At 32.8% G+C, this 27,247-nt stretch overlaps 1 protein-coding gene across 15 annotated transcripts in view; it reads right to left on the bottom strand.

Annotated features, from left to right (window-relative positions):
• Window positions 1–27,247, bottom strand: part of ADGRL2 (adhesion G protein-coupled receptor L2) — a 137,207-nt gene that overhangs the window by 10,058 nt on the left and 99,902 nt on the right. For 8 of the 15 annotated variants that reach the window (XM_012722489.1, XM_012722492.1, XM_012722495.1 and 5 more), the window contains 10 exons: window positions 26,582–26,620; window positions 23,595–23,778; window positions 17,196–17,321; window positions 16,713–16,918; window positions 15,436–15,609; window positions 14,284–14,493; window positions 13,222–13,442; window positions 11,796–11,862; window positions 3,021–3,112; window positions 1,017–1,185 (listed from right to left, as the gene is read on the bottom strand). In XM_012722489.1, coding sequence (XP_012577943.1) covers window positions 1,017–1,185; window positions 3,021–3,112; window positions 11,796–11,862; window positions 13,222–13,442; window positions 14,284–14,493; window positions 15,436–15,609; window positions 16,713–16,918; window positions 17,196–17,321; window positions 23,595–23,778; window positions 26,582–26,620 — 1,488 coding nt within the window. The remainder of the gene's footprint in view (window positions 1–1,016; window positions 1,186–3,020; window positions 3,113–11,795; window positions 11,863–13,221; window positions 13,443–14,283; window positions 14,494–15,435; window positions 15,610–16,712; window positions 16,919–17,195; window positions 17,322–23,594; window positions 23,779–26,581; window positions 26,621–27,247) is intronic. The other 7 variants (XM_012722494.1, XM_012722502.1, XM_012722491.1 and 4 more) reach the window with 1 other exon arrangement.

The raw sequence follows: 27,247 nt of genomic DNA, 5'->3' as shown, positions 1-27,247 counted from the left end.
TGAAATGTTGATAAAGCTAAAGTTCAGGTTTATTAAATAACACATGATACCTCATAAAAAATTTCTGTACATTTAATGGCTATTAACTGCTCTGAAATGCTGTATAACCAAGACAATGGCAATCAGAATGGTATTTTATCCAAATAATACCCTCCGGTGTTGGTTTTGCCTAATGCCTATATTGCTGTGAATGTACATTATCTGTCAGTATTGCACATTCCACTGTCATTATCTCAAAATTATAGCTTATCCAAAACTGATGGAAGTAACAACACTATCATCTTGTCAGGGCTGAAAACATAATAGTTTTCACTTTCACAATTCTATTTCTCTGTTCAATTCAGTGACCAACTAGTAATAACAGAATAAAAAGACTACATTAGCTATGCAGACAGGGTAAGGATGATACCTAGTGAAACACATGGAAATTCTAAACTTAAATAGCAGCTCTTTTCTTAGGTTTCTATCTTCTTACAATACATCAAACTTTTTTATCTTCAACTTTAAATTTTGAATCTTTTTTTGTGACTCCACTTAACATAAAATCAGAAAAAAAGTAGTAAGATACGATGTACTAAATTATTGGGTTTTACACCTTTTAAAACTACTCAAAACAAACAAAAAAATAGTGCTAATTTTTTTGTATGTCTTGTGCTTCTAAAATTAAAGTCACATATTAAATTTCACTTTGGATTGCCACATTTCTTTTCTGAAGCAAAGAATGATATTCTTTAAACTTTTATTTATCTTGCATGCCCTTTTGCAAAAAGCGTGTATTTCTGTAGACCATTCACAAAGAAGAACCTTTATAATTTATAACATTTCCAAATTGAGATCCCAAAATGATTGGAACTGGCAGATATTATATCTGAATTTCCAGACAAGCATTACAACTGCTTTAGAATTAAAAATCTGTTATTTATTAGTATATGTATCTTAAAATGTTCTCTATTATATTTATTATTTTTTTCAATCAAAAAACAAGCAAGTAGAAGTCCCTGGCTGTTTTCACTTACTTTCTTTTGGAGAGCACAGTGAAAGATGAAAATGAACACTCCCTGGAAAGCATTAAAGATGGTGAAGAGATATGCCATCACAATAGTCTCCTCATTAATAAAAAGCAACCCAAATGACCACGTTAGGCCAAGAAGACATAGAAGAGCGAAAGCGCCAAGCACCCAAGACCTGAAAAAATAAAGTGAATTTTATTTACAAGTTCAAAGAGAAAACAGCACACATCACATTTAAATATTAACACATCAGGAGTAGCAGTAGACTTTCTCTATGTTCATATTCAAATTCAACAGCACTTGGGCTTTAAACCTTTCATTGACTAAAGAAAGAACAATAGCATTTAGTACTGCAGCTTCCAGTGAAACAGCAACAGCAGGTATGACCTTTTCTTACTCCAGAATAAACAAGGTATCAGAACTCTATTAAAGTACAAGGTGCAAAACGTCCCCCATTGACTCTATCGTCTTTTATATGCATTTTGGTAACAGAAATTCAGGAGTCCTTAATGAGTTTACTCCTATATATTTATTCCTGTGGTGTACTCATGACACTGAATAATGTGACACATACAGAAAGGTTAAATGGCAGATAATCACTTAACACCTAATCTTCACATTCTAATAAACTAATCTTAGGTGAACCTAAGGTTTTATAACTAAAGCATGAAGAAGCCTAGCTGAAATGAGACAAAAACATGAGAACAAGGTCAAAATAAAATAATTTTGGAGAGATTTCATCATGAGTAGCTTAAGGAGAAAAGAACTGTAGAAAATAGGACGGAATGAGAAGGATTTAAAGTCAGTGCATTCCATGTCTAACTAATGATCTTACTTGATAAATGGCTTATTATCTTCATAGCTAGAAAGCATTATAAGCAGAAAAGAGAAACAAAATTATTAGACAGAATTAAAATAGAAAGTAATAAGAAAGCATTTATATATTTTATAAATTAGTCAAAATTAAGAAAGTCAAAATGCAGAGGCAAGCAATTAAAAAATAAAGGCATACTATAGTTTAAAGGTACTACAGCAAATTAGATATTCCAAAACAATTATAAAAATTAAGGATAATTCATGATATTGACGGATTTGTAAAAAATATAAATCATGCCATAAATTTGTTAATGCAGGGTTCTACCTTACCCAGGTAAGTCCGTATTATAGTAGCCATCACAAACACGGTAATTACTGGTGTAGATGAGAAGACAGAAAGAGGAAAAGGAAGAAAAGAGAGAGATGCTAAAGATTAGCTCTCTCTCTTACCATGCAACATGCAATGAAGCTGGCACTAACCTATCTAAAACATCTATTTAAAAAAAAATATCCTTACTATAAATCTGCCATTTTTTTACATTAAAAGTATTTTTTTCACAATCCTATCATAACCAACTTGAATAACACCTCCACAAATATTAAGAATCAATTTTTAAAAAGCTCTGAAAAATGCTTACATAAGATGACTTAATGAATCAACAGATATAAATTTTTTGTTAATTAGAAAGCATTTTTCCATTGATAGGTTATTGCATTTTATTCAACACTGAGATAAAATAAACATTAATTTAATGATTATGAAAACAATAGATAATCTCCAAGTTAACAACAGTAATAGAGCAAATTCTCTTAGGAAAACAGGATTAGAAGTGGAAACTGCTCAGAATCCTTAAATCGGAAAGCATTTAACAAAACAAACTTAATATAATCATATCAGCCATGCAAACAGGAAGATCACTTTGAACTGCATTTTAAATTCAAATGAAATTGCTCCAGTGTTATGGAATTTCCACAAAGCCACTGAAACAATTCCTTGGCTTTAGATCAAAACAGGAATTGTTATCTAATTTTTGACCAGTGTCTGTGATATGGAAACAGACAGACTCAACCTTGATCAGTAAAACTTCATTCTGAATAATTTCTACAGTTGATAGAAGGCATTCATGTTTTCCCTGTGGAGAATATCTTTCACTTAGTTTGTCAAGCACTAAAATGAAGATACAAAACACTTACTTAATGTTTTCCAACCTGCTAGAATCTGGTTTCAAAGTGTTTGAGTGCTTCACCATTTTGCACAACGTGATCACCAAGAAGATAATATTTAGCTGTCATAACAAAGAAAGAAAGAATTAAACCATTGTGAACAAAGAGTAAAAAAATGAGTAAGCTTTTTTTTTTTCTTCCTGCAAATAGATTTAGGGAATTAATGCAGTGAAATATAAATATCAGCGACATGGGTACATGGTAAACATGGATTCAATTTTACTTTACACATGCAATGGTCAAGCTGAGTCTAAATAAAACATACTCTGGCTATGTATGATCAATTTTTTTTAATAGACCATTTGACATGAAATTGCAACCTCATTAAATCAGGATAATGTGGTGATGATTAAATAAATTAGAAAACCTAAATTAGTTTCTTTAGCTAGAGGTACTCCAGGGCCTGAAAGCTATCTAATGGAAACATTGAAGTGAATTTCTTAGGAAGAGTATTCATATCATGTAGCTTAAAATGGAAATATGGCTGGATTTTGGAACCCAAGACTTAAAGATCTAGCCTTTGATTTTGATTGCTTAAATGAATATAATTATATTTAAATAACACATTCATAAGTCAACTGTGAGGATCAAAAGAATTAAAATGACCAAAAATATTAATTTACTATATAAAATAAGAACAAATTTTAAACCAGGAGGAACATGTACATATTTGGTATCCAAGTATTAGTAGTCACCAGTAGGTTTCTTCTCCTATTTTTATATAGCATGGAGGTAGGTGAAATTTGAATAAAGGCTGTTTGGAGTCCCTCTATACATTCATCTGTGCAAAGAATCCAGTTGCAAAAAGTGGAGAGGGGAGGGACTTAGCCAGAATGGAAGAAAGGCTTGGGAGTTCAATGTAAGTGACTCAAAAGAAAGGAGCTAAAGAGAGATAAAGATTTGTGATTTGCATTTGCTTCTGCACACACCTGGCAGAATGCTAAGTGGAGGGGAAGTAGTTCCATTTTCATGTTCTATATAAAAAAAATAAAAGTAATACTGTGCTAGATTTTGTTTTTAATGTTTTATTTGCTTAACACTTTAAGACTGTTACTTAAAAGAGATAAGATGAAGTTAATTCAAGCCCAAATGGTATATATTCAGAAATGGTATATATCTGTAAAAAGGATATACTATTGTATTTGGGAATAAAACAGATCGTTAGTGGTAAACAACATAAATTTGTTATAGAAACGTGATCACTTTCACTGAATTACAACATCATGTGATGAAATGATAATTTATTTTACTCATCGCTACTCTGGATTTCAGAATTAGGAAAAATAATATAGGGCAATAAATAAAGTTCCCATGGCCTTTGTAATGATGAGCTTAAGGAACAGATTGAAATCTTTAATCTAAGCTGTTTATTAGTCATTTCCTCTATTGTGCTTTATTATTTCTCGTAGATGTAAAATTTCCTCTTAAGGGACAAAAAGTAATTAATGGGCATAATTTGCAACTGGAGATAGTACTCTATCACTTGATATTAATTACTCAAGGACAAATGAAGTTCTTTGTTTAAAAAGATACTTAAAAATACACTTCTTAAAATATTTGTCTGCCAAACTTAAGTACATTTTAAGAAACAATTTTATAGCTTCATATTTTGAAGACTGTTCCAATTGGTCACAACATAAATCAGTATTTACATTTTTAGAGACTTTACAAGATGATACATTTCATATAACGAATATTTAATTGCCCTTCTCTATGCAAGATATGTTTGTTGTATTGAGTTAGATACAATTGCTGCTTTTGAGAAATTAATCCTTCCAGCTGTGTAGTAAATACGTGATTTCCTTTTTAAAAACCACGTAAAGTATATCTGTTTTTTAAGGCAACATCAACAGTATTTTATTTTTTATTTAATAAAACCAGTAAACTTTAACTGGCAAGGTTAGAAAATGAAACCAATATAAACTCTAAATACCCTAAATAAACCAAAACAATGTAAACAAACTGACCACAATTCAGGTAAGAATGGTTGCTAAATTTATAAAGAATTAAACTCCACTAAGCCTTCCTCCCATTCTTTTCAAGTGCCCTAGGAAAATTACTTATTAGTTTTCTGAGCCTAGGGTTAGCTTTCCCCTCTTTTCTTAAACAAATTTCTAAAGCACACTTGTTGTTCATTATTTAAGCATATTAATTATCCCTGCAGGAGTAAAGTCATAGTAACAGTAGTAGTAGCAGTAGTATTAAAGTACAGGAAAAACATCACTTATTATCCATTATAACATAGGGATGATAGGAAAATAAGCACTAAAAAATGTGGATGTATAATTATGCTATGAAAAAATAATCAGAAAATGTAAATTCCTATGCAAATATCTTCAATTAAGAAAACCAGATAAAAACCAATTATTTAAAACCTAACATATCTTCTAATACAGTTGAAATAAAATGAAATCTACTGGCATAAAAACAGATTTGAAGCTTCAATATAATTCACAGATCTTTTCTGGCTAAGACTGAGGACTAACAAAGGTGAATGTGCCACCGAAAACATATCTCCTGAGTTTTTTTTTTAAATATTAGTTTCTTTCTAGTTATAAATATTATGGATTCACAAGACACAAAGTTCAGAGTATACAGAAAATCACAGGGGGGAATAACCCACAACAATATCCTGTCATCCTATTTCTAGAAGGAGAGGGCAACTCTGGGTATCCATTTTACAAATCTGACATGTTAGGTATCTCATCAAATATTACTTAAGTTTATGTAATGTCAGTTCTGAGATTCAATATACCCATGATCTGGCTCCATAATTCAGTATTTCCAATAAAATTAACCTTATATTAGGGAGATGCAAATTAAAACCACAATGAGATACCACTTCACCCCAGTGAGAATGGCACATCTTCAAACAACTAGCAACAACAAATGTTGGCGAGGATGTGGAGAAAAAGGAACTCTCCTGCATTGCTGGTGGGAATGCAAACTAGTACAACCACTATGGAAAACTGTTTGGAGGTTCCTCAAACTGCTAAACATGGAGCTTCCCTACAACCCAGCAATCCCACTCCTAGGTATCTACCCAAGAGACACAAAAACACTGATTGAAAAAGATACTTGTACCCCCATATTTATTGCTGCTTTATTTACAATTGGAAAAACATGGAAGCAGCCCAAATGCCCAAAAGTAGATGACTGGATTAGAAAGATGTGGTACATATATACAATGGAATATTACTCAGCAACCAAAAAAGAGAAACACATGTCTTTTGCAGCAACTTGGATGGAGCTGGAAAAGATCATGCTTAGTGAGATAAGCCAGAAAGAGAAAGAAAAATACTGGATGGTTTCACTCATAGCAGGAGTATAATGGACCAGGCGAGAAAATAACAAAAATAATGAACAACTATATACCAGAGACATTCTGTGGGGGTGGAGTGGGGAATGGGATCAAAAACGGGGGGGGGGGGTTGAGGGGGAAGGGAGGGAAATGCACGGGACTATGGTGGTGGCACAGGGGTGATTTGGTGATGGGAAACCGGCAGGATTACAATTGAGATGGAAAAAAAAAATGTGCAAAATGATGTAAAAATAAACTTTGTAATAAATAAAAAAAAAACTTATATTTTGGGTTAGAGAATAATGGAATCTAACAATGATCTACTAGTTTTATATATTTTAAAAAAAAGTTCAAATCCTATAAAGAGGAATACAATGTAGAAATCACTTAGCTGAATTAGAAGGTACAACAATTATAAAACTAATGTATATAGTTTCAAAGAAATAAATACTGAATGATTCACAAAGTGTTTTTCAAGTGACTTCTCTCTGAAGCAAGTTGCCAGAATAACTGATTCTCTATTTCCTTTGTAAAGCAATACCATTCCCTAATTGGCAATGGTGAAAATGCAAATACTTTCCTATTCCCATTAGTAAAACTGTATGCTTTACAACAGTTACACGTGTTTGCACAAACCCATAAAATCTGGGCACACACACACAAAAAGCTGCTATTCCTAACACACTTAAAATTAAATGTCTCACTGGGTTCTCCCTGGTGGCACAGGGGCTTAAAGCACAGCACTAAGAAGCTAAAGCCATTTCTGCATGAGTTTGATCCCCACCCCGGAGCTGACCCACATGGTGCAGCAGAACTCTCAGTAGTGTACTTTGTTGATCTGCCTGTTCTGCTCCCCACTCTGTCTCTGGTGAATCCTCTCATTGCTCCTGCACCTCTGGCCTGTACCCCAGTTCTGTGTGCATAAATAAATAAATCTTTAAAACTGTCTCAGAAGGTATTTTTTATTTATATGTATTTTACATCGTTCATTTTTAAACAATGTTTGCTTTCTTTTGTCAGGTGTAGTCCCCATAGAATTTCTACCACCAAATCACCATCATCACAGTCCCCTGTACTCCTCCCTCCTTTGTTTTGATCTCTCCCCTGCACCTTCCCCTGCAGAATGTATCTGGTTTATAGTTGTCTTTTTATTTTTGTTTTGTTTTATTTTTATTGTTATTATTTTTTCCCTAATGCTTTATTTGGTTCCCCCATATACCTTCTATAAGTGAAACCATCTGATATTTTTCTTCAAAAGAAATTTCAAAGTGAGTCTATTAAAAAAATAATAATAGAAAACTATAAAACGAGAACTTTTACTCTCAGATTTTCACAAATATGTGTTTATTTTTCAATTTAAAGAAACGAAGTAAAATTTATAGCTAATATACTAATAATTTAGGTTATCAAGACATTTTAGTTAAATGCAACACTACTTTCACCTCTGAAATATAACTTGAAGATAAGCAAAAGGTGAGACAGTGCTATCTTTAACCAGATAAAAATGCCAACATTTCAAGACAAAGTAATTATGAAAAAGCATGCAAGATACTGTAAAGCATCTGGCTAAAAATGCTAAATTTTCATTTCTATGACTCCATGTTAAAAAGTAAAAGTTTTCATTAATAGATAGTATACATCAGTTTTATTAGAGAAGCAAGAAGATATTTATATCACTTAGGTATTAAATATTTTAATTTCACCACCAAGATGAGAGTGAAATATTTCTTAAATGAAGTTAAAATCTATTCTGATGTGCACAAAAAAATATAAGAGCTTTCAGTTTTCTTATCCTCAAGATTAAAAATATAAACTGTTGACTTTGAACAAACTGTTGCAATTATCTTTTCTAGAGTTAATACTCTAGTAAGAATTGTGATTCTGTGAAGTAAACTCTTTCAACAAATAGATTTCCTCCTTTCTATTATTTCCCTTTCCTTTTCTTATTTTATAACTGTACGAATCCGTTATAGTCATACAGGAAATATAGAAGCAAATAGAAACATCTTTGATAAAACTTATTATCCAATATAGTCTTTCAAATGCAGTATTAGTAGCTGCAATTTGAGTATTTCCTCTTTGCATCTTCCCATAATATCAATGACTCATTCCTGCCATATACTTTGTGCCTTTTAATTCTTTTATTCTGGTCATGATATGTGATTTCTTCAATTTTTTTTTTGTTCCCAATTTTCCCAACTTTAAAAAATTGAGGATATTAGAAAATTTAACATGGACTTTTCTCATTTCTACCGGAAGGCAGGCAAAACGACAGGAAGAGAGAACGCACGATCCATCCAACTGCTGCTATTGTCCCCTTGTCTTAAAGGGAGTCACTGTTTGCTTGCCCTTTGCTATTCCTTTCTAACATAAATAATACCAAAGTCAAACAAAATACTTTTAGGGTTAAAATGTTCTCCATGTAGGTATTCAAACATTTGCCTAAGTCTGGTAAGCACATGCTGTCACTCATTTATTCACTAAGAAACTCCTACTAAGTACAAGCTGGTATGTCAACTCACCAGTCTAAATACCCATACTGATAATTAACTTAGGAGATGAGTCAAATCATCCAGGAATTAATCAGATTTTAACTCTTGCTGTGTGTGTGTATTGTGTGTGTACACACATGAGTAAATAATTAGATGGAAAACTTAATTGAATTCTATGTGAGAGTGAAAACAAACTCAGAAGGAGAAAACTTCCCCATTCAGGCAAATGGGGGGTATCTCTTTCAAGTCTCCCAAAACAGTAATTTCATCAGTTATTGTTTAAATAACCTGCCTTTAAATAATTTGTTGATAATATTCAACACTATTTAATACGGTATAGCAAATCACCCAGGCAGATGAACATGAAAATATGAAGTTTTTTTTTAAAACAGGAAGAAGTACCACCAATTATAGGAGGATACAGTTTGTTTTATAGTCATCAACCTGCTCAATTGAATCATATCCGTCTGAGCTTAGCAGCTTAAAATTCATTCCACAGCTTGCAGTGCTGACATGGATATGATAAGACAGAAGAAGAGAAACACCACTCTGAAGTAACCTAACTGAACTGCACATGTTCTGACCCTTTTTGTCCTCCCTGGAGCTTTAGCTACCTGGCAAATGCAACTCTAAAACTATACTTGTATCTCCAGATCTTTGCTGTAAGCCAAGCAGAAACCTATTTCTCCCTGGGACTGGCAGCCAGAGAGGTGTTCTCTGAAGAAGACTTCTAAATGAGTGTGTGAGCTGAACTCTTACTGAACTGAATTAATTATTAACCATGCAGATGGAGCTGTCCAAATGATAAGAACAGCTCCTGACGTGTCATGATCCAAGCTTTCATTAAACCATTTCAGGCATACTAATGGTTTCCCACTGCTCATTACTTACAAGCACTTTTCTCATAGATATAATAACTCTAGCCTGTAGGCAAGACATTCTATAGAAATACAGAAGTAGGAAGTTTTATCTTCCCATGTTGTCTTCATAGAACATCTTTTAAAACATACACTTATTTAACACTACTGAATTCCACTGTTTCAGTTCCGCAAAGAAGGAAATCCAAAGTTATACTTCCGGCAATATTAATGGGTAATCTAAGTAACAAAAATACTCCTTAAAAGGGTTATATACAACTTGATTCAGATTTCTATCTGAATTGATTACTAAATGTCGTAAGTAACCACAGAAAGATATGTAGGTAAAATATTAATATTCAACAAATCTGTGTTGTATAGTCTTTCCAGATCTCAATTGAGGTTACATGCTAGATAATGTTTTACACGTCCCTATCCTTTGTCTATTTGTGTTGGGAGGATTAGAGGATAAAGCAGCTGCAGAAGAACTACTCCCAGGATCTATTAGGTGATTGCTACCAGCAGGATATTTGTTCTTTAAGTTGGGAACACTGTTTCCCAAAAGCCCGTCACATTTCAACCTAAATGATTTGGAATAGGATAATAATGAAATGGGCAATATAAAATACCCTTTACCTCTCTTTTTTTTTTTTTAAAACTGGAAGCTGAATATTTGTGAACATTAACTTCCACCAAATGAATTTTGAATACCCTAAAGTCTGTAAGTGTCTTCAAAGATAGAAGAAAATAAACAAAACTGTACAATTAAGTAAACATGATACTTTTATAGGACAAATTATTCTAAAACAGTGTCCATAAGTTCCTAGAGATCAGTAAATTTAGCTACGGGCGAAAGGGTCACAGCCTGTGTTTGTAGGGAGCACACCTTTCATATCAGCTGTTTGTCATTTAATTCGAGCTAGGCTTAATATTGGTTAGCATAAATAAAGCAAGAATAAAAACTGGGACAATCATCTGGATTGAATAATTTTGATGAGAAATCAGCTTTTCCTAGGAGCAACTGAAATGTTTTACAGTATTATTAACTCGCATGGACATTCATTTCAAATTCAAATTTTGCTTGATTTAAGCTTTGTGTAAGATAATTTATTTTAATAATAAAGAACACACACTTGAAATAGTTTCAAGTTTCCATGAACTACTAAAAGATTTTCTCCATTTTATGAAACACTAGTTAACAAGAGAATTTATTTGTAACACTTTTTTAAAGGAAAAAAGTTATTAAAATAGGAATAAAAAGATAGGCAATATTTAAATTTGTTTCCTTTCAATCTTATAATGGTGACTACTGCAACAATAAACTACTTTAGCTACCTTTTTTCATTTCACATGTATTTCAAATATTTGACTTATGATAAAAAATACTCCATATCACTATATTAAACTTGTTTTAAATTTATTTGAAAATTATTTCTTTAAAAACAGTATTTTCATTTTGTATTTTTAAGTCTCAGAAAAGTAATGTTATTTTTAATAAGCTAAAAATTGATTTACTATTCATTTATTAATCTAAACTTAAAAACATATTTTGTAGCCTAAATAGAATTTAGGGGGTGGTCATTATTTAAAAGAACTAAAGCAGTATCTGAAAATTAAGATAACATTAAGGTAATGTCTCTCACTTTCATAAAGCATGAAATTACAAGGGCTATACAGTCTTTACAAAGGGCAAATATATCACAGATTTCAGAAACAAATTTTTGAACTACAATTCTTATCAAAAGTCATAAACAAAATGCTAACTATTCCTTACTAATTATTAAGAGTTTCAGAACATGTATTCTTGAGTAGTTTACACATTAGATACCTTTTAGATGACATTTTAGCAAACAAAATTAGAAATGAGAAAATGTAATTTTTAAAACAGATCATTTTCAGAAATAATACTAATTAGCAAGCATAACTCAAGAATGGCACAATACAATATTTAAATTGTACTATATAATAATATGCTATAAACTAGACATGTTCATAAATCACGAATATAGATTAACTATAATAAAACAAACAATGCCTATTTCAATAATATTACTAAAGCAGCAGATTTATAATGAAGGGAAAACAATATGCTTACCAAAATAATAAATGTAACTGGTCCAATGAAACTCCATATAAAATAGTTATCAACATGAAGCCAGCAACTATTAAGAAAAGAGAGGAGTATGTATTATTCAGTAGTTTCAATGGATCCCCAATAGCACAAGGAAAATTGAAATTCAAACAAACAAACAAAACTATCTTTATATTTGTCTTTGAAAATTCAGTTATTGTGGGCAAGAACAACATTCATAATTATAATTCAGCTTTTACTTTACAAACAGTGGTAGTAACTTACTTCAATCTGCTGCACTCCCCACCCCCTTTTTGGACTTTACATTTGATTAAAGCATACATATTTATGCTTATAATGCTTATAATGACCCTCACCAAATTCTCAAGACCTCTGACTTCATTGGAAAAAAAAAAAAGAAACAAACAAACAAAAAAAACCCTGAAACTCAAGTTTCCCAACTGTCATCTTTTTAAAGTTTTTAATCTTTAAAATTTCCCTTTCAGATCTGTAACTCTGAACTGAAGTGTTTAACCTTATGGAATATTACAGAAAAAAAAAATATGTTCAGATATGTCTGTATGTTTGTTGCAAAATTGTATAGCACAAATATTATACCTCATCTGGGAATTGATGACTACTAGGGGAAAAAAATCAAAACATAGAACTCACACAATATTAGAGTAAATGATGCATAAACTCATTAAGACTGATTTTACTTAGTGGTTCATTTTTCAGATAATATTGAATCCCCACTGAATTTCTTTTATTTGTCTTTTATCATCCGTACAGTCAAAAAAGCTTTCTTTAGTCCAAAGAATCTTTATATAACTAATTTTATCAAAGGAAGAAATAAACACAAATGAAAGACAAATTCATGCCTCTAGCAAATAAAATCCTTAGAAACACAACTATGTCTACCTTCTGTCACTTTCCATAAATATCTATATATTTTTATAAATGAAAGACTGACTTATTTTAACTTCAAACTGCCTGATAAAATATTATCAAAGTAAAACATATGGGATAGAATGTGCTACTGTCACAATTTAGAATGAAAGTTAGCTAGAGGGTTGGCTGCACAAGAGAGCTAATGAAGCATTAGCTGAAAACTGAGTAGTTAAACCTGTCAGATGCTTTAAGTTCAGGAGAATTTTTACTTAATATCTTTCTAAGGCCAAAAAGTTATTTACTTTTTCAATTTGTTTCAGGTCAATCTTTTGTGTTAAAAAGAAAGTCCATAATTTAGAATCTGCTTTGCCAGAGTACAAATCCTCTGAACCTAGAAAATTACAAAAGACTTGATTGTAATTTGTGCACGGCATGCCCATTCTCTTACCAATAAAGCTTTCAAATGCTATTTTAGTCTGTCAGGGACCCTCACTGACAGCTAACAGGCTTTAAAAAATTATTCACTTGAAAAACACTCAGGTCACTTGCAATTACTTACGCTTTTTCTGTTCCATAGCTCTTATAGTCAATAGCAGCTGAAACTCCAACCACTGTGGCAGGAAACAAGTAACCAGCAACATAGTAGTATTTCTTTCTTGAATATTCACTTTCAAAAACTTCAACTAACATTAGATAGAGCTGAACACCTTCTAGGCACATCCATGCAAAAGCAGCCAAAAAGAAAAAGTGTAGAAGTCCTGCAAATATTGGGCATGCAATCTACAAAGGAAAAAAAGAAACACACAAGAGAACTTATGAATACAAATAGTCTGCTGAAAACTGTAAAATGTTCACTGATATCTTTAAAATGCATCATTGTTTAAACTATTGCTGCTTTAATTTTTTTTTTTGAACGGAAGCACCTTAGAAACACTTCCAAGTTTTAAGAGTTTAAAGCATACAAAGCATGCTAGAAATTTCATCACTAAAAGCCATGACTATTTTTTACTGAAATTTATTATAAATAAGAAAACAGTATCTAATTTCTCTTCTAGAGTTACCAACTATTAAATTTGAATATTCTAACTACAGATGATAATGTGTATTTCTATAACTGAATTTTTAAAATTTGCTTTAATGACAAATACCCTGGCTCTAACATTTTTGAGTCATGTCTGGTGCATTCTTAAGTTGATCGCAGTGCAAATGAACAGGGTGAAGCACAAACTAATTAAGTTCTATTTCTGACATTGAGATCTCATGATGATGAATAAATTGCTCAGGTGATGAAGACATGATCACAGATGACTATGGAAGCAAAATGAAAAAATTTTAAAAGGGTATTTTCATTTCAGTATCCCCAGCACTCTTCTATTAAAATTAGATGTCTTAATAACAAGTTAGGAAAATGCCTCTGTATACCTTAATACAATGAACTAACTCATAATAGTACTGCTTAATAATTAGTGGGACACCCCTAAATTACTGCAAATTATCCTTCAATAGTGTCGTGTCAGTTACATTAAGTTACATAGTCAAATATAAATATAGAACCATGTGTGGATTCACACCTATTATAATTCTAGGAGATCTGAGGTCAATCAACTGAAAGAGTGCTTACCATGTATTTTGTTTTATCAATGCCTATTAGGAAAATAAATTCAGCAATGAAAAGGTTGATACAAAGGTTCTTGTGAATAGTATTGCGGTCACTTTGGAGACCGCGGAAAAAGCAGAAGGTGAAGATGCAGATGGCCAGGCAAACGAGGGAAATGACAATTCCCACCCAGGTGATGACTGTAAGGAGTAATTCGTGAACTCCATCTTTGTACTGAAAATTAAAAAAAAGATATGCGGAACATTAGTATTCCTATATTATACCAACTAAAGGTAAAGTAACTTTCACATGTGATAGAGCTCATCATGTTAATAATGAACTGTGATTATTCATATGTACTCAAACAGTACTCATTAATAAAAAGGTATGATCATAAAACAGAGTTCAATATTGGATTATAGATTTTCATATCCAAAGCATGACCTTTCAAAGTGGAAGATTTTACCAAGAACGTAATACAAGTGTCCAGTTATTTCAAGATAACTGAAATAAATCACCTACATAAGCACATGGAAAATATTTATATGAGAGAATAAAGGACATTTATTCACGATTAGAAATAAATGACATTTAAATGACTTTTTTAAACTAACATATGTCAAGTTTTAAGTTTTAATTTTTGTCTTGGGCTTTTATATTGAGATTCTAGGAATCACACAATATTCTGAGACGACTTCATGCAAACAAATTTTTAGACTGTTTTTATCTTCTGGCTATCATCATCACAAGAAGGAAGAATACAAAGAAACACTCCAGAAGCCACTTAAACCTTTCAAAATCTGCAGTTTTGTAATGCAAAAACAGTTAGAAAGCTTAATATGAAAATGGTAAAATAAGATTAAAACATTCAAGATGGGAGGACATGTTAAACTTTTAGAGACCTTTCTCCCTTTTGTATAACCTATGCTGTTGATTTTTAAATTCACAACTACTTCTGCCAAATACCTGCCTAAGAAGAAAAACTCAGCCTGGTAAGCACATGTCTTTGAAAAGTAACAATATATTGCCAAGACTTGTTAAATATATGGACAGTGTAAAAGCAAATAGAAATCCACATTACTTTCTGTTTTAGTTACGATAAGCACCCAAAGATGGAACTATTTACACAATCTGTTTTGAATCTCTGAGGTTCTAATTAGAAGTGCAAATACTTACTGCAATTTCCCTGTGGGCCATGAGAATTGCAAAATTGGTTAGGTGGCTACATGCACACGTTGTACGAGTTTTATTGGTGTCAACCAGCTTGCAGCCCTGGGTAGACCAATATCCCATCATAGTTCTCTCTGAGTAGTTCCAGAAGGAGCAGTTTGCATTGAAATAATTGTCAGGCTGGGAAATAAAATGACAAGATAAAATTAGGATTTTACACTCTAAGATGGCAATAGCAATTGTTTAATATGTGTAAAAGGTAATTTAGATTAAACTTTGCATGTTTCGGACTATAAAGTTTTTCATCAACAAAATTGTAGGCTATGTTATACAAGGAAGATATCTAACTTAAAGGGGGTTTTATAGTCCGAAACACTCTACAGTGTACTCTAAATTACCAAAGACCCATTTTACACAATTACAATTTTCATCTTATGATTTTACATACTGATAGTACATTAGAATTTTTTTTTTCTCTTCTGACAAAATTAGAAGCATTAGTTTGTTCTGAGAAGATTCTATGAGGAACAATGTTTTAAAATCTACTCTCAATTTTGGGCCCATTTTTGTTCAAAGTAACACATTGGTGACAATTAGAGTCAGGCTGTTTTATATACCATACCAAGGATCCTGAAACAGTGAATCAGCTGAATTGGATATAAGAAGAAAATAAGCTGTACAAATTTACTTTTCTTTGCCATGTGCTAGATAGAGGCCCGCTTACACACTTTATGTATGTAACAATAGCTAAAATTCTTCAATTCTTCTAACACACTGTGATTGTCTAACTACCAACTTGTATTCTTAAGACACAGCAAAGATATCATATCACTTTCATCTTATACTTTAAAAGCACAATATTTGGTAACAACCATGTCAACTGTGATCAGTATGACTAAGATGATTTGCCACATTAAAAAGGCAGAGTCTTAAGAGTTAATAGTCAGCTATCCTGCTGCTAAGGTAAGAGTTAATTTTCATTCTAAAACAAATTACAGTCATTTACATTTTCCTGTTGATTACTGAATTAGCTTTCATTAAGAATACACTTAAGTTCTAATAATCACTGAACCAGGCTCATTTAATTTTATGTTCACAGACTTAAGTAAACTTGTGTCTCTGACCCAGTCCAACATTTGAAATTCAAATGGAAAGGTCTTTTCTTTCCTCTCTGCTATTTCCCTTTCCCACATCCCCATCTCTAGCATGTCAGTTTTGCTTTCCGTCATCACTGGTTTTATAGTTCTTATAACCTTCCACTACTTCATTTGCACATAACTTACATCAATGTGTGGTAGAGTAAAAAGCACAGGGTCTGTCAAGTATACTCGGCTGGACTCTTTATTGATTGAAACTGAAATGACGTGGGAATTCACAGCAATGGTGCTGTTACGACCAATGAAGTCAGCACCCAGTTTTATGGTTGCATTTTCTGTACTAAGGAATTGCCCCAGACTCCGGTAAATGATGAACACCAACTTTGCAAGTCCTATGAAGGCAAATATAGTCATATGATTATACAAGTAATCTGCTTATGAATAAAATGATACAATAAGATGGAAAAAAGAAATCTTATAGAACATTTATTTAGATTAAATTTATTGGGCAAGAGTAAAGATTACTTCAAAGCTACTTTTAAATATTAAGCTGTGTTGTCACATTAGGTGCCAAATATTCAGCTTTTCAGAATAGGTTTCAATGACCAAAAAAAAAAAAAAAAAAAAAAAAAAAAAACTTTCAATTTTTAAAAGACAGTTCCATCTTACCATTCCTGCTGTTCTGTTTGACAGTATTTGCAGAGAGTTGGATTGAGCTGCCAGCTCCTTTGATGCCCAGAGGAAATTTAAAATCCTGAACCTGTCCTTCAGTACTGAGTACTGCAACCTCCAGAACTAGGTGAGATAAAGGGAAAAAAAGGGGTGTTCTTTAAACTACAAAAAGGCAAATGATAATAACATGGAAATCACTTTTTTTTTCTACTTACAAAAATTTACTGTTAGAATTTCAACAAAAGCATGAATAAAATACTAAGCTATTCTAATACTTTTGACTACTTAAAAATAATTTGCAGATTTATTTCATACAAAAATTTTATTGATTTTCTTCATTTTCATATACTTTACAAAATATTAAGTCCAGAATTTTAGCTTATGAATATGAGTATATGATTCAAAATACGTAACTTTCAAATTTTCACCTAAACAAAAACAGTTCAAATGAATTAATAGGAATGAAAAATTCCTTGCCCAGATAAAGATCATCAGCTAAAGGTTATCTAGCCAAACTTATAAGCAAATAGTGAAAACTCTAAAGCAAAAGTTTTAGTTAGTACTCTACTAACCAGTTAATGAAGCAATTCAAGAAAGACAAAAGTATAATGACTGAAAGGAGAAAGAAAACTATCATTAATTGTAGCAAATATGATTAACAACATGGTACTCGTGAGGAAAGACATTATATACTACCAAAAGGAAAAGACTAGCAAAGCTACAAATCAGTAAAATCAACTATACTTATATACCAAGCAACAACTAGAATATGTAATTCAAAAAGAATGTTTACAATAAAAACAAAACCAAGTGTTACCTAATAATAAATGTAATTTTAAAAGTGCAAGATATTTTAAAGGGAAAATACAGAAGTTTATTAGAAAACTCTACCATAGTTTTATCTGGGAGAACTCAGCAGGTAAATGAATCTTGTCTTGTACTTGCTTTAAAATCTGTAAAGTGGTCGAGTGAGGGGAGGCTTGCAAACAGAGAGGTGGAGATTTACCCTAAAATTTATATAGTTTGGTAATAGAAAAAAATCCTACAAACTCAGTCTAATTCTAATAAAACACATAAGCAAGACTGTTTGAGTGTGCAGAACTTGACTTTAAAATTCATGTGGAAATGATATGCCAAAAACAGTCAAGACTATTCTTAAGGGCCTAGGATGCAAAGGGTCCATACATTGATATTTTTAAAATAAAAGCAGTAGTACATGATAAGCACACCCAAGATGTAGAAAAACCTGACATACCACAGAGAGATCATTACAACCACAGGAAGTAAGTGATACAGTACAAATACTGAAACAACTGATTATCCACATAAGGGGAAAAAAAAAAGATGTGTTTCCTGACTCCTTCCTCATAAAGTAAGTTTCACATAAATTTTTATAATCTTAAAGTATAGAAAAAATTCTAAACAGGAAATACTGAAACTTCTAAACTGGAGATAGCAAAAGTAAAATATTTCTTTAAAAAGATAGCAAACAGTTTCCCTGGTGGCCTAGTAGGTATATCTCAGTGCTATCACCACTACGTATCCCTGGCCAGGGAACTGACCTCCATATGGTGTAGCAGACCTGTTCTGTGTCGCCTGCTGTTCCCTTTAGCAGTGTTATTTTAGTAAAGCCACCTGTTCTGCCCCCCCTCCTTTTTGCCCTTACTCTACACACACACACACAGTATCTTTGGTGAATCATCTCATCTCTAGCACCTCTGGCCCATAACCCTGGCTCTTCTTTGTAAAACAAACAAACAAGATAACAGAAACATCAACCCTACAGCAGGCTAATAATTTGACTTTCTTATTTTGTAAAACAGAAGATAGCATAAATCAGTATAAAGGAGAAAGCACATACAGAATAAATATCGACAAGCTTCACACTCAAATACTTAGTATTGATATTCAGAATACATTCTCTACAGAGAAGTAAGCAGGGAGAAGTTGTGGCCAACAAATTCACAGAAGAGAAACCTTAAAGTACCCAGTAAATACATTCAGTAATCAGGAAACTGAAAATTAAAACAACGATGTGATCAACTCAAACCCATTAGACCAGCAAAATGGATGTATAAGAAAGTGTGATGGTATGCCTGGTGAGAAAGTGAACTGGTAAAAACAGTATTACAAAGCAGGTTGGCCATATTGGCTCAAGTTGAAAATGGGCGTGCTCTATCATGCTAAAGTTTTTTTTTTTTTTTTTTGCATTTGTGATTATGTATGTGCATGCACATAGAAAAAAGTGCATTATGTTTGAGAGAGAAGACATACAAGCACTTTTACTACTGTTTTTTTTAATCAGCAAAAATATTTGTCACTAGCATAAGGAAAAAAATTGGGGTGCACTTTTAGATGAAACTGGTCAAACTAGCGCAGCACATACCAACAAGCCTAAATACAAAAAATATAATGGTAAAGAAAAATTACATAATTATAATTAGAATGTTACATCCTTAATGTTTAAAACATGAAAAGTAAGAGATATTCATAAGTATTCAAAGAAAAATTTAAAGCTTACTCATGCTAACAAGTAAATCAGGATGATGATCACCTCCTTCTTGATCTGATTAGGAAGGAGGGAAGACCCAGGTGACTTATTATCTATAACTACTTCTTTTCCTCTAGCACCTGTATGTAGCAAATCTGGTAAACTACTGAAAAGTGGCTCAGGTGGGTGAGTGGGACACAGATGTTGATGATACTCTCTGCATATGCCTTGCTCAATAGATTTCCTGAAAGTGAATACCCTGGATGCACAGGGAGCCAGACAGAGCCTGGTAGGTAGGATTTTAAGTGCATTTCTCTGTCATCCTATTTTTCAAAATGATCACAATGGTGTGGCTACAATGATTAGGAAGGAGCAAGAGAGAGTGGATTTAGGAAAAACAATAGCTTCTGACAGTTAACCTAACAGGCTCCATCAGCCTGAGCTACAATAAAATCAACATGGAGCAGAGTGATGATGTCAGGAGAAGAACCTCCAAGATGATGTGAGATGTGAGAAACAGTGAAACCTTTTCTATGAGAAATTGTGACTTTGGCGGTTTAATTCCCATAATATAAGTTCAAATTGACAGATAAAATCATGCTAAGCCTCTTAGAAAAATAAATGATGGGTGGTTTTACAATGAATGGGTTAGGGTAATAAAACCTAAACCATCTAGTCAATCCTAAGATCACACACAAAAAGACAATCAAACATTACGTGCCTCTTTCATCTAATGTGACAGAAAGTTCTCAGTGGGTGGGAAGATTGAGTTAAACCTGACCTGATCAGTCTCTAGATCTAATTATTAGTATATACAAGTAAAATGACATATGTGGGAATAAAGTAAGGCAGATCAAGAAATTATGAATGTGGAAACAAGTCATTCATCAAATTTCTTCAACAATGAAAAAGGGGGCTTAAAAAAATATGTAGGGAGAAATGACCTTATTAGAAGATTTTTAATGTATGTCAATAAAATGTACATCACAGGCTGAAGAGCAAGTGTCAGGAAGTTTCCTCAAAATTGAAAACAAGAAAAGTTACATCCTGGGAAAACATTAAGAGTATACACATACACACACACACACAAAATGACAAAAGATTTGCATTAAGAATTATAAAGAATCTCTATAAATCACTAAAAAGCAGACAACCCAATTAAAAGAGGCAGAATATATATATATATATATGTACTTTGCAAAAAATAGATATGAATAGCCAATCAGCACATAAAGACTTGAATAGTTATCAGCAAAATGTAGCAAATTAATAATACACATGCCAAAAAATTCCAACAGGAGATGAAACTACAAACCACCAAAATGACTAGTATTTAAGAACGCTGACAACCTAAATGTGTGTGAGGATGAAGAGCAACTAGAACTCTCCATGTTGTGAGGGGTATAAAATGGTACAACTGCTTGGGAAAACAGCAGCTTTACTAATATAACACTCAAAGTGGAAAAAGCCTGCATGTCTAACAAGTGAGTAGGCAGCAATACAAACAGTGATGTGACCTTATAATGGAATACCACCCAGAAACAAAAGGATGAAGCCACAGGTGTTCACACTAACATGGATGAATCTCAGAACCATTCTGTAAAAAGAAGTTAATTCCAAAGACAATACTGAAGGTCTAGGAAAAGCAAACCATAATGATATCCCAGACCAGGGATTCTCTGGGCCTGAGGATATGGGAAATGCTGGCTAAATAGGTGTACATTTGTCAAACTCATCAAACGCTATTTGTAACAGCTGTTCTTATTGTGTGTAAATTATACCTCAAAGTTGACTTAGTATAGTTATAATCAGAATTATAACATAATTATACCATTTTTATGAGGTTATATAAGGGCAAAATGTGTAAGAAATTTAAAATAGGAGTCAAGTAGAAATCACCAAGGAGGAAAATCAAATTGTCTTAATAACCTACAATACTGTAACCATGCCTAAATTTAGATGAGATTTCAAGAGAGAAAAGAATATAAGGATAATGGGCTATTTTACCCCTAATGACTAAATGAGAACAAATCCTAGAAAAAGGCCATATTTTCCTCACACTAAATCATGGATAACATATGCCTCAAAATTGTTTATATCTTAGAACTGAAAAAACAAAGAGACATTAGAATAGCGATATTGATTTTCATATTGATTAACTTCTTGAATAATCAGTGTACATGTATACAGTAAGTTTATTATTTTTGAAAGGTAAGTAAAATGGTTACTAAATTCTACAATAATCTTGCATATGCAAGGTTCCTTTTTAATTAAAACATTAAGAAACTGAAGAATTATACTTTAAAACTTTGGAAAAACACAGGTCTTAAGCAAAATATATTCCTGGATATTGATTTACATTTTCAAAGTAAGTTTCAAACTGGGATGAAAATATCTCACACCTGTAATAACAGTGCATCTATGTGTGAGGCTTTTGGGAGCATTTACTGTCAACCGGACCCATCAAATTTTCTTGCACTCTTGCAGAGGGCAGAAGAGCAAAAATACTAAGATTTTTTTGGTTAGGAATGTTATTAGAATAATACATAAACCTCAAAAATTAATAAAGCTTTGTATCGGAAAGAGCAAGCTTTATTCATTTCATACTGTTACTAAGGCTATAGAGGAGAATCATTTTCTCTGTGCCTAGTATTTTGTGTCATAGGAGGGCAAGCTGTGTTGACTTCAGTTGAAGTTTTTGAGTTCTTACAAAAACTCGTAGCAATTAAAAACATGATTTTAATAATTCTTTCTATGAATTAAGTTTTATAAGGTAAACAATTTGATTTTTTTAAAGGCTTCATTCAGTATACGCTATGTTCACACACTCAATACAAGAGAAATCTGTGTTAGCTTTTGAGATTTTTACTGTTTATGCGTGGGAAATTTTTTTTTTTTACTTACTAAGGAATACTACTAACTTTGAGTTCATCATTACTGAATTATAAACAATTCTAAATCAAACCTAAATTAGTCTTTTGCTGTACTTAATATATATATATATATTTTTTTTTTTTAAAGATTTATTTATTTATGCATACAGACTGGGGTACAGGCCAGAGGTGCAGGGGCGGCGAGAGGCTTCACCAGAGACAGAGTGGGGAGCAGAACAGGTTGACTGACAAAGTACACTGCTGAGGGGAGCAGAGGGTGGTTCAGGAGAGGTCTGCGGTGCCATGTGAGTCACCTCCAGGGCAGGCGGGGACCGAACTCATACTGAAGTGGTTTTAGCTTCTTAATGCTATGCTTCTTAGTGACTGTGCCACCAGGGAGATTGCACTTACTATACTTTTATGTACTTCTAAAATCATCAAAAGTGCATTCTCACCTCTCATTGCCAGCATATAAACTCTAAGTTACAAAGCTATCAGCAACTGTTTCATAGTCTATGAAGCATTGATGTACTACACTATGGGAGATGTAGTCCACTGACCACATTTTTACCTGAAGGCAGTTGTGTTTAATATAAACATTTGGCTCAACTTTGTGTGCCTAAAATATTTTACTGGGCAAACACATTCCAGAAAGTAATTTAAATTCATTAGGAACATATTATATAAAGTGGAAAAACATTTGCCACAGTTCTACAGCAAGCATTTTGATTACTTAAGCAATCCATATTGTGGCATTTAAGTACTCTTAACACTTTTTTCCTGTAATGATTTTTTTCAGTTGGGAAAAAAAAACACATAAAGCCAACTTTTAAAAGACATAGGATAGATTCTGGCTTTTGCATTAATTTTATGAAGCATGATCAATATTATCTTTTGTTCATAGACAAAAATAATTTGACAAAAGATAAATGTGACATTGGTAAACAACTCAACAGATTCAGAAAGGAAATATCGTTTTCTTAAATATCTACCCTCTAAGCCAAAATTAAATCTGACAATAGATTTACTTACCAATATTTTCTGTCGGCATGGAGACCCTGGTGGGTTCTACTAGATTGTCAGCCAGGACAAAAGCTCCTTCTTCTAATGTATCAAGTAACATTGTTGCAGTGTGTGCTTGTTCAGAAGAATTCATGTGTTTCCATGATTCCAAAGCTTCAGGTCTCAGCAGGTTGTCCACCGTGTCAACAATTGCCTGCATCCATTAGAGAACTATCATTAGTTTTGACTGCTTCTAGTACCAAGGTGATTTTCAATCACTGACTAGTGACAATAGTAATATTTATCTGTCATGATGATTTACTCTTTGTAAGATGGAAAAACACCTGGACAACATTTATCTGGTCAAGTTAAAATATATCTGACCATTTCAAAACAGGACTAACTAAATATTAGTTGACTGCTGTTTGGTTATAAAGAATAGATGTAAAAGCAAGATTTGTTGTTATTTATGTAAATCTCAATTGCTGAAGGGTAATACAGTAAATCACTTCAGCTCATAATCTGAAGTCCTTTTACAAGTATAGTCACCCTAAAAATCTCAAGACATTGAATGTTTGAACAGGAAACACTGATGTCTCTGGAGTAGCTTATATATTTATTCTTGAAAATGAATTAAATCTTGCTTTGGAATCTGAATTAAAATAGTGAGTTGTTTATAATATTGTCCACTTACTACCTCTCTAGGAAGTTAAAAAAAAAAAAAGATGATTACAAAGCTTATAAATTATTTATGGACATATTCACTGTCCCAGTTCCCTGTCTAGCTAAAGAAAACACTTGAGAGTACATCTTAATTCATAAACAATGATTTTTTGAAAGGAATGAAAAGACAAATCAAAATATTTAAAGCCTGTATTAAACATTTAATGAAACAGAACAGCAGAATGAAATCTTCATAAACATCCAGGTTGTAAATAGTATAGATAGTTTAGTTTATTACCATGCAAGATAACATGAAATTAAAAATATAACCCAGTCAGTTAAGCAATTGAAAACAGGCTTTTGCACTGATACTTACTGTAGCTATGCACTGACTATGGCTTAGATAGCTGAAGTCACTGAATTTATTTTCTCTAACCCATCGGCTTAGTTATAATGTGTCATTAAGCCATATAAATTGCCCTGATCTATTGGTAATCACTAAGGAAAAAATAACATATTGTACAAAGAATAACAGCAAAAACGCTAGTTTTGGGTACTTTACTGAAATGAACAGGGGAAAAGTTGTTTGAGGCTACTGTCAGAGTAAGATTAATTAGCTTAATCCATCTTAATATCCTCGTTCTGTCTGCCTTCTGAGCCACCACGACCTTCTTGGCAGGTGGAAGATACTTCCAAGTGGCGTTAAAGGCTTTTTTCTCTCTCTAATGGGAGACAGAATAGTCAAAATGCTCACAGTGATACTGCTGCAGCCATTAACTAGAGTGGAACAGAAATTGGTCTGCTGAGGCCAGATTCATTAGTCACCAAGAAAAACAGACTGGAGTCTCTAATCTAAGTTACAAATGAATCCTCTGTCACAAAGCGAGAACTTGCCTAATTTGCATAGTATAAGTCAGCGTCTGATTTGTAATTTAAGGAGTTTTATTAGTCTTATCTGAACAGAGAAGCTCATTTGAGACAGACTGAAAATGACACTGGTCAGAAATTAAGGTCATACTGAAATTTACAAGGTGTACACATAACTCGCTGATGATGTGCTTTTTAACAATTCGAAACACTCCTTATTTATTGCCATTTGTACTTTTCTAGTGCAATCAAAATGATCATTAGCCTAATCATATTCCTGAAGTAGACTCTGCCAAAGAAAAAATTCTATTCTTTTCTTGCTAAGATATATGTCCCGGGCAACATACCAATTATTACATTTCATACATTAACTAATAACTTAAAGGTGAACTGAAAATTTGAGTATGACAAATTCTACACACTTCAGCAGTTATTTCTTTGCCCCCATTAAACAGGCCAAAAGGGAACTTTCAGAATATTACTTCCTATAAAATGACTTTCTTGCTGACTATTCCTGCAGAGTTATCAGGTCCAACAATGCCTATTATTAACTAGTAAGAGGTCATTCTTTTTTTCTAGACCTTGTTCACCAAAACTGGTAAGTTATGACTTTTGAAACCCTCTCTTCCACAAATCTACAGAAGTTCTTTTACTTTGCCATTGTACACATAGGGTGTAGTTTTCAACGTTTGATTTACCAAGGATGTGGGTACTCTGATGAACAAGGTCAGAAAACAAGCCCCCTCCCAAAGGAACTTCTAAAATTCAGGCTAAACTAAATGCAATTGGGTCTACTATCTTGATCCCTGACATACAACTAGCATGGCATAATTCCATCATTAGCCTTAGCATGTTTCCTACTACATGTATATAACAGGGAGAAATACAAGTGGAAAAAGTTTCTGAAGGAAACAGTGACTTTTACTCCTTTTTGCTTGATAAAAACCCAACATAACAAGTACTGATAGCACTGCTGTACAGCTTCTATTTCATTGCTAGTACCCTCTCTGCAAATCAACCTGAGTCTAGAAATGACTCCTAAAAATTTCAGGACAAAGCCTATTTAAGAGTACACCACAAGACCAGAAAGCAGTGATTTTTTTCATGCACATACATCATGACTATACAGTCTTTGATATGATAAACTGCCAAGAATATATCATAGCTGTTTTTTTAACAGAATTGTTTTTTAATCTACAGAGAGGACAACAGGAAACAAAGTTACTATATGATTATTTTCCAATTCATAACATATGTCATTAAAATTCTGGTATGTTTGAGTGAATGGAAAAACAGCAAACGTTATAAAAATAAATTTGCTATTCTGAAAGTAATATACCTGTGAAAAGCCAACATTTATACAGCTGATATGGGGCACATTATATAATTATCAAAGACTGAAATACATTGGATCATGCAGCAAGATGATAAAGCGTGGCAGGTAGCTGAAGAAGGGAGAAAGCAGGGTGACAGCACAGGAGAGATACCTTAAGGTAAGCCCTGCATGTCTTCTCTCGTTTTTGGAGCTTTTTAGTAAAAGAAAAGAAAATCAGAGGTTAGATTTTATCTGTTGAAAATGAGGAAGGAAAAAATCCTCAAAAATTAAGCTGAGCTGAGCTCAAAAATGTATTATGTACAGTAGTCTTCTGGAATTCTGTGACTTGACAGTGAGTGCCAAAATTGTGTCTTTAGTTTTTTTGTTGTCTTTCACTAAGTACACCAGTCAAAAGTATTTTGATATAACTAGAAATAAAGCATGTGGTCAAAAGGAAAAAGAAGTCTAATTTTTGAAATGTTATAAGACTGTATTAGTCACAGATTTTGGATTCATATGGATTTCATATAAACGCTCATTTTACAGCATGTTGAAACAATGATCAAATTTCTGTCATTGTTGGAAAAGTTAACAACACTAATATACTATACGCCTGGAGAGGAAGAATGCCTCCTCCTCCCCAATCCTGGCTGAAATTCCTGTATGTATCACAACCTTACTGCAACTGTAAGAGTGGAATGTATCCACACAGAAAGTGTGTGTGCTGCACAACACATAATCTCTCCAAGGGCAGATAAATGCATTCTAAGATAAAGGCATTGACCACACGCAGGAGGGTAAAGTTTGCCACTAAGATCTCCCTCGGGTAATCACTTGG

Source organism: Condylura cristata, unplaced genomic scaffold, assembly GCF_000260355.1.
Source record: "Condylura cristata isolate star-nosed mole 26May11 unplaced genomic scaffold, ConCri1.0 scaffold00008, whole genome shotgun sequence".
Classification (NCBI taxonomy): domain Eukaryota; kingdom Metazoa; phylum Chordata; class Mammalia; order Eulipotyphla; family Talpidae; genus Condylura; species Condylura cristata.
Note: the sequence above shows the minus strand (reverse complement) of the source record. Positions and strands in the feature narration are given on the sequence as shown.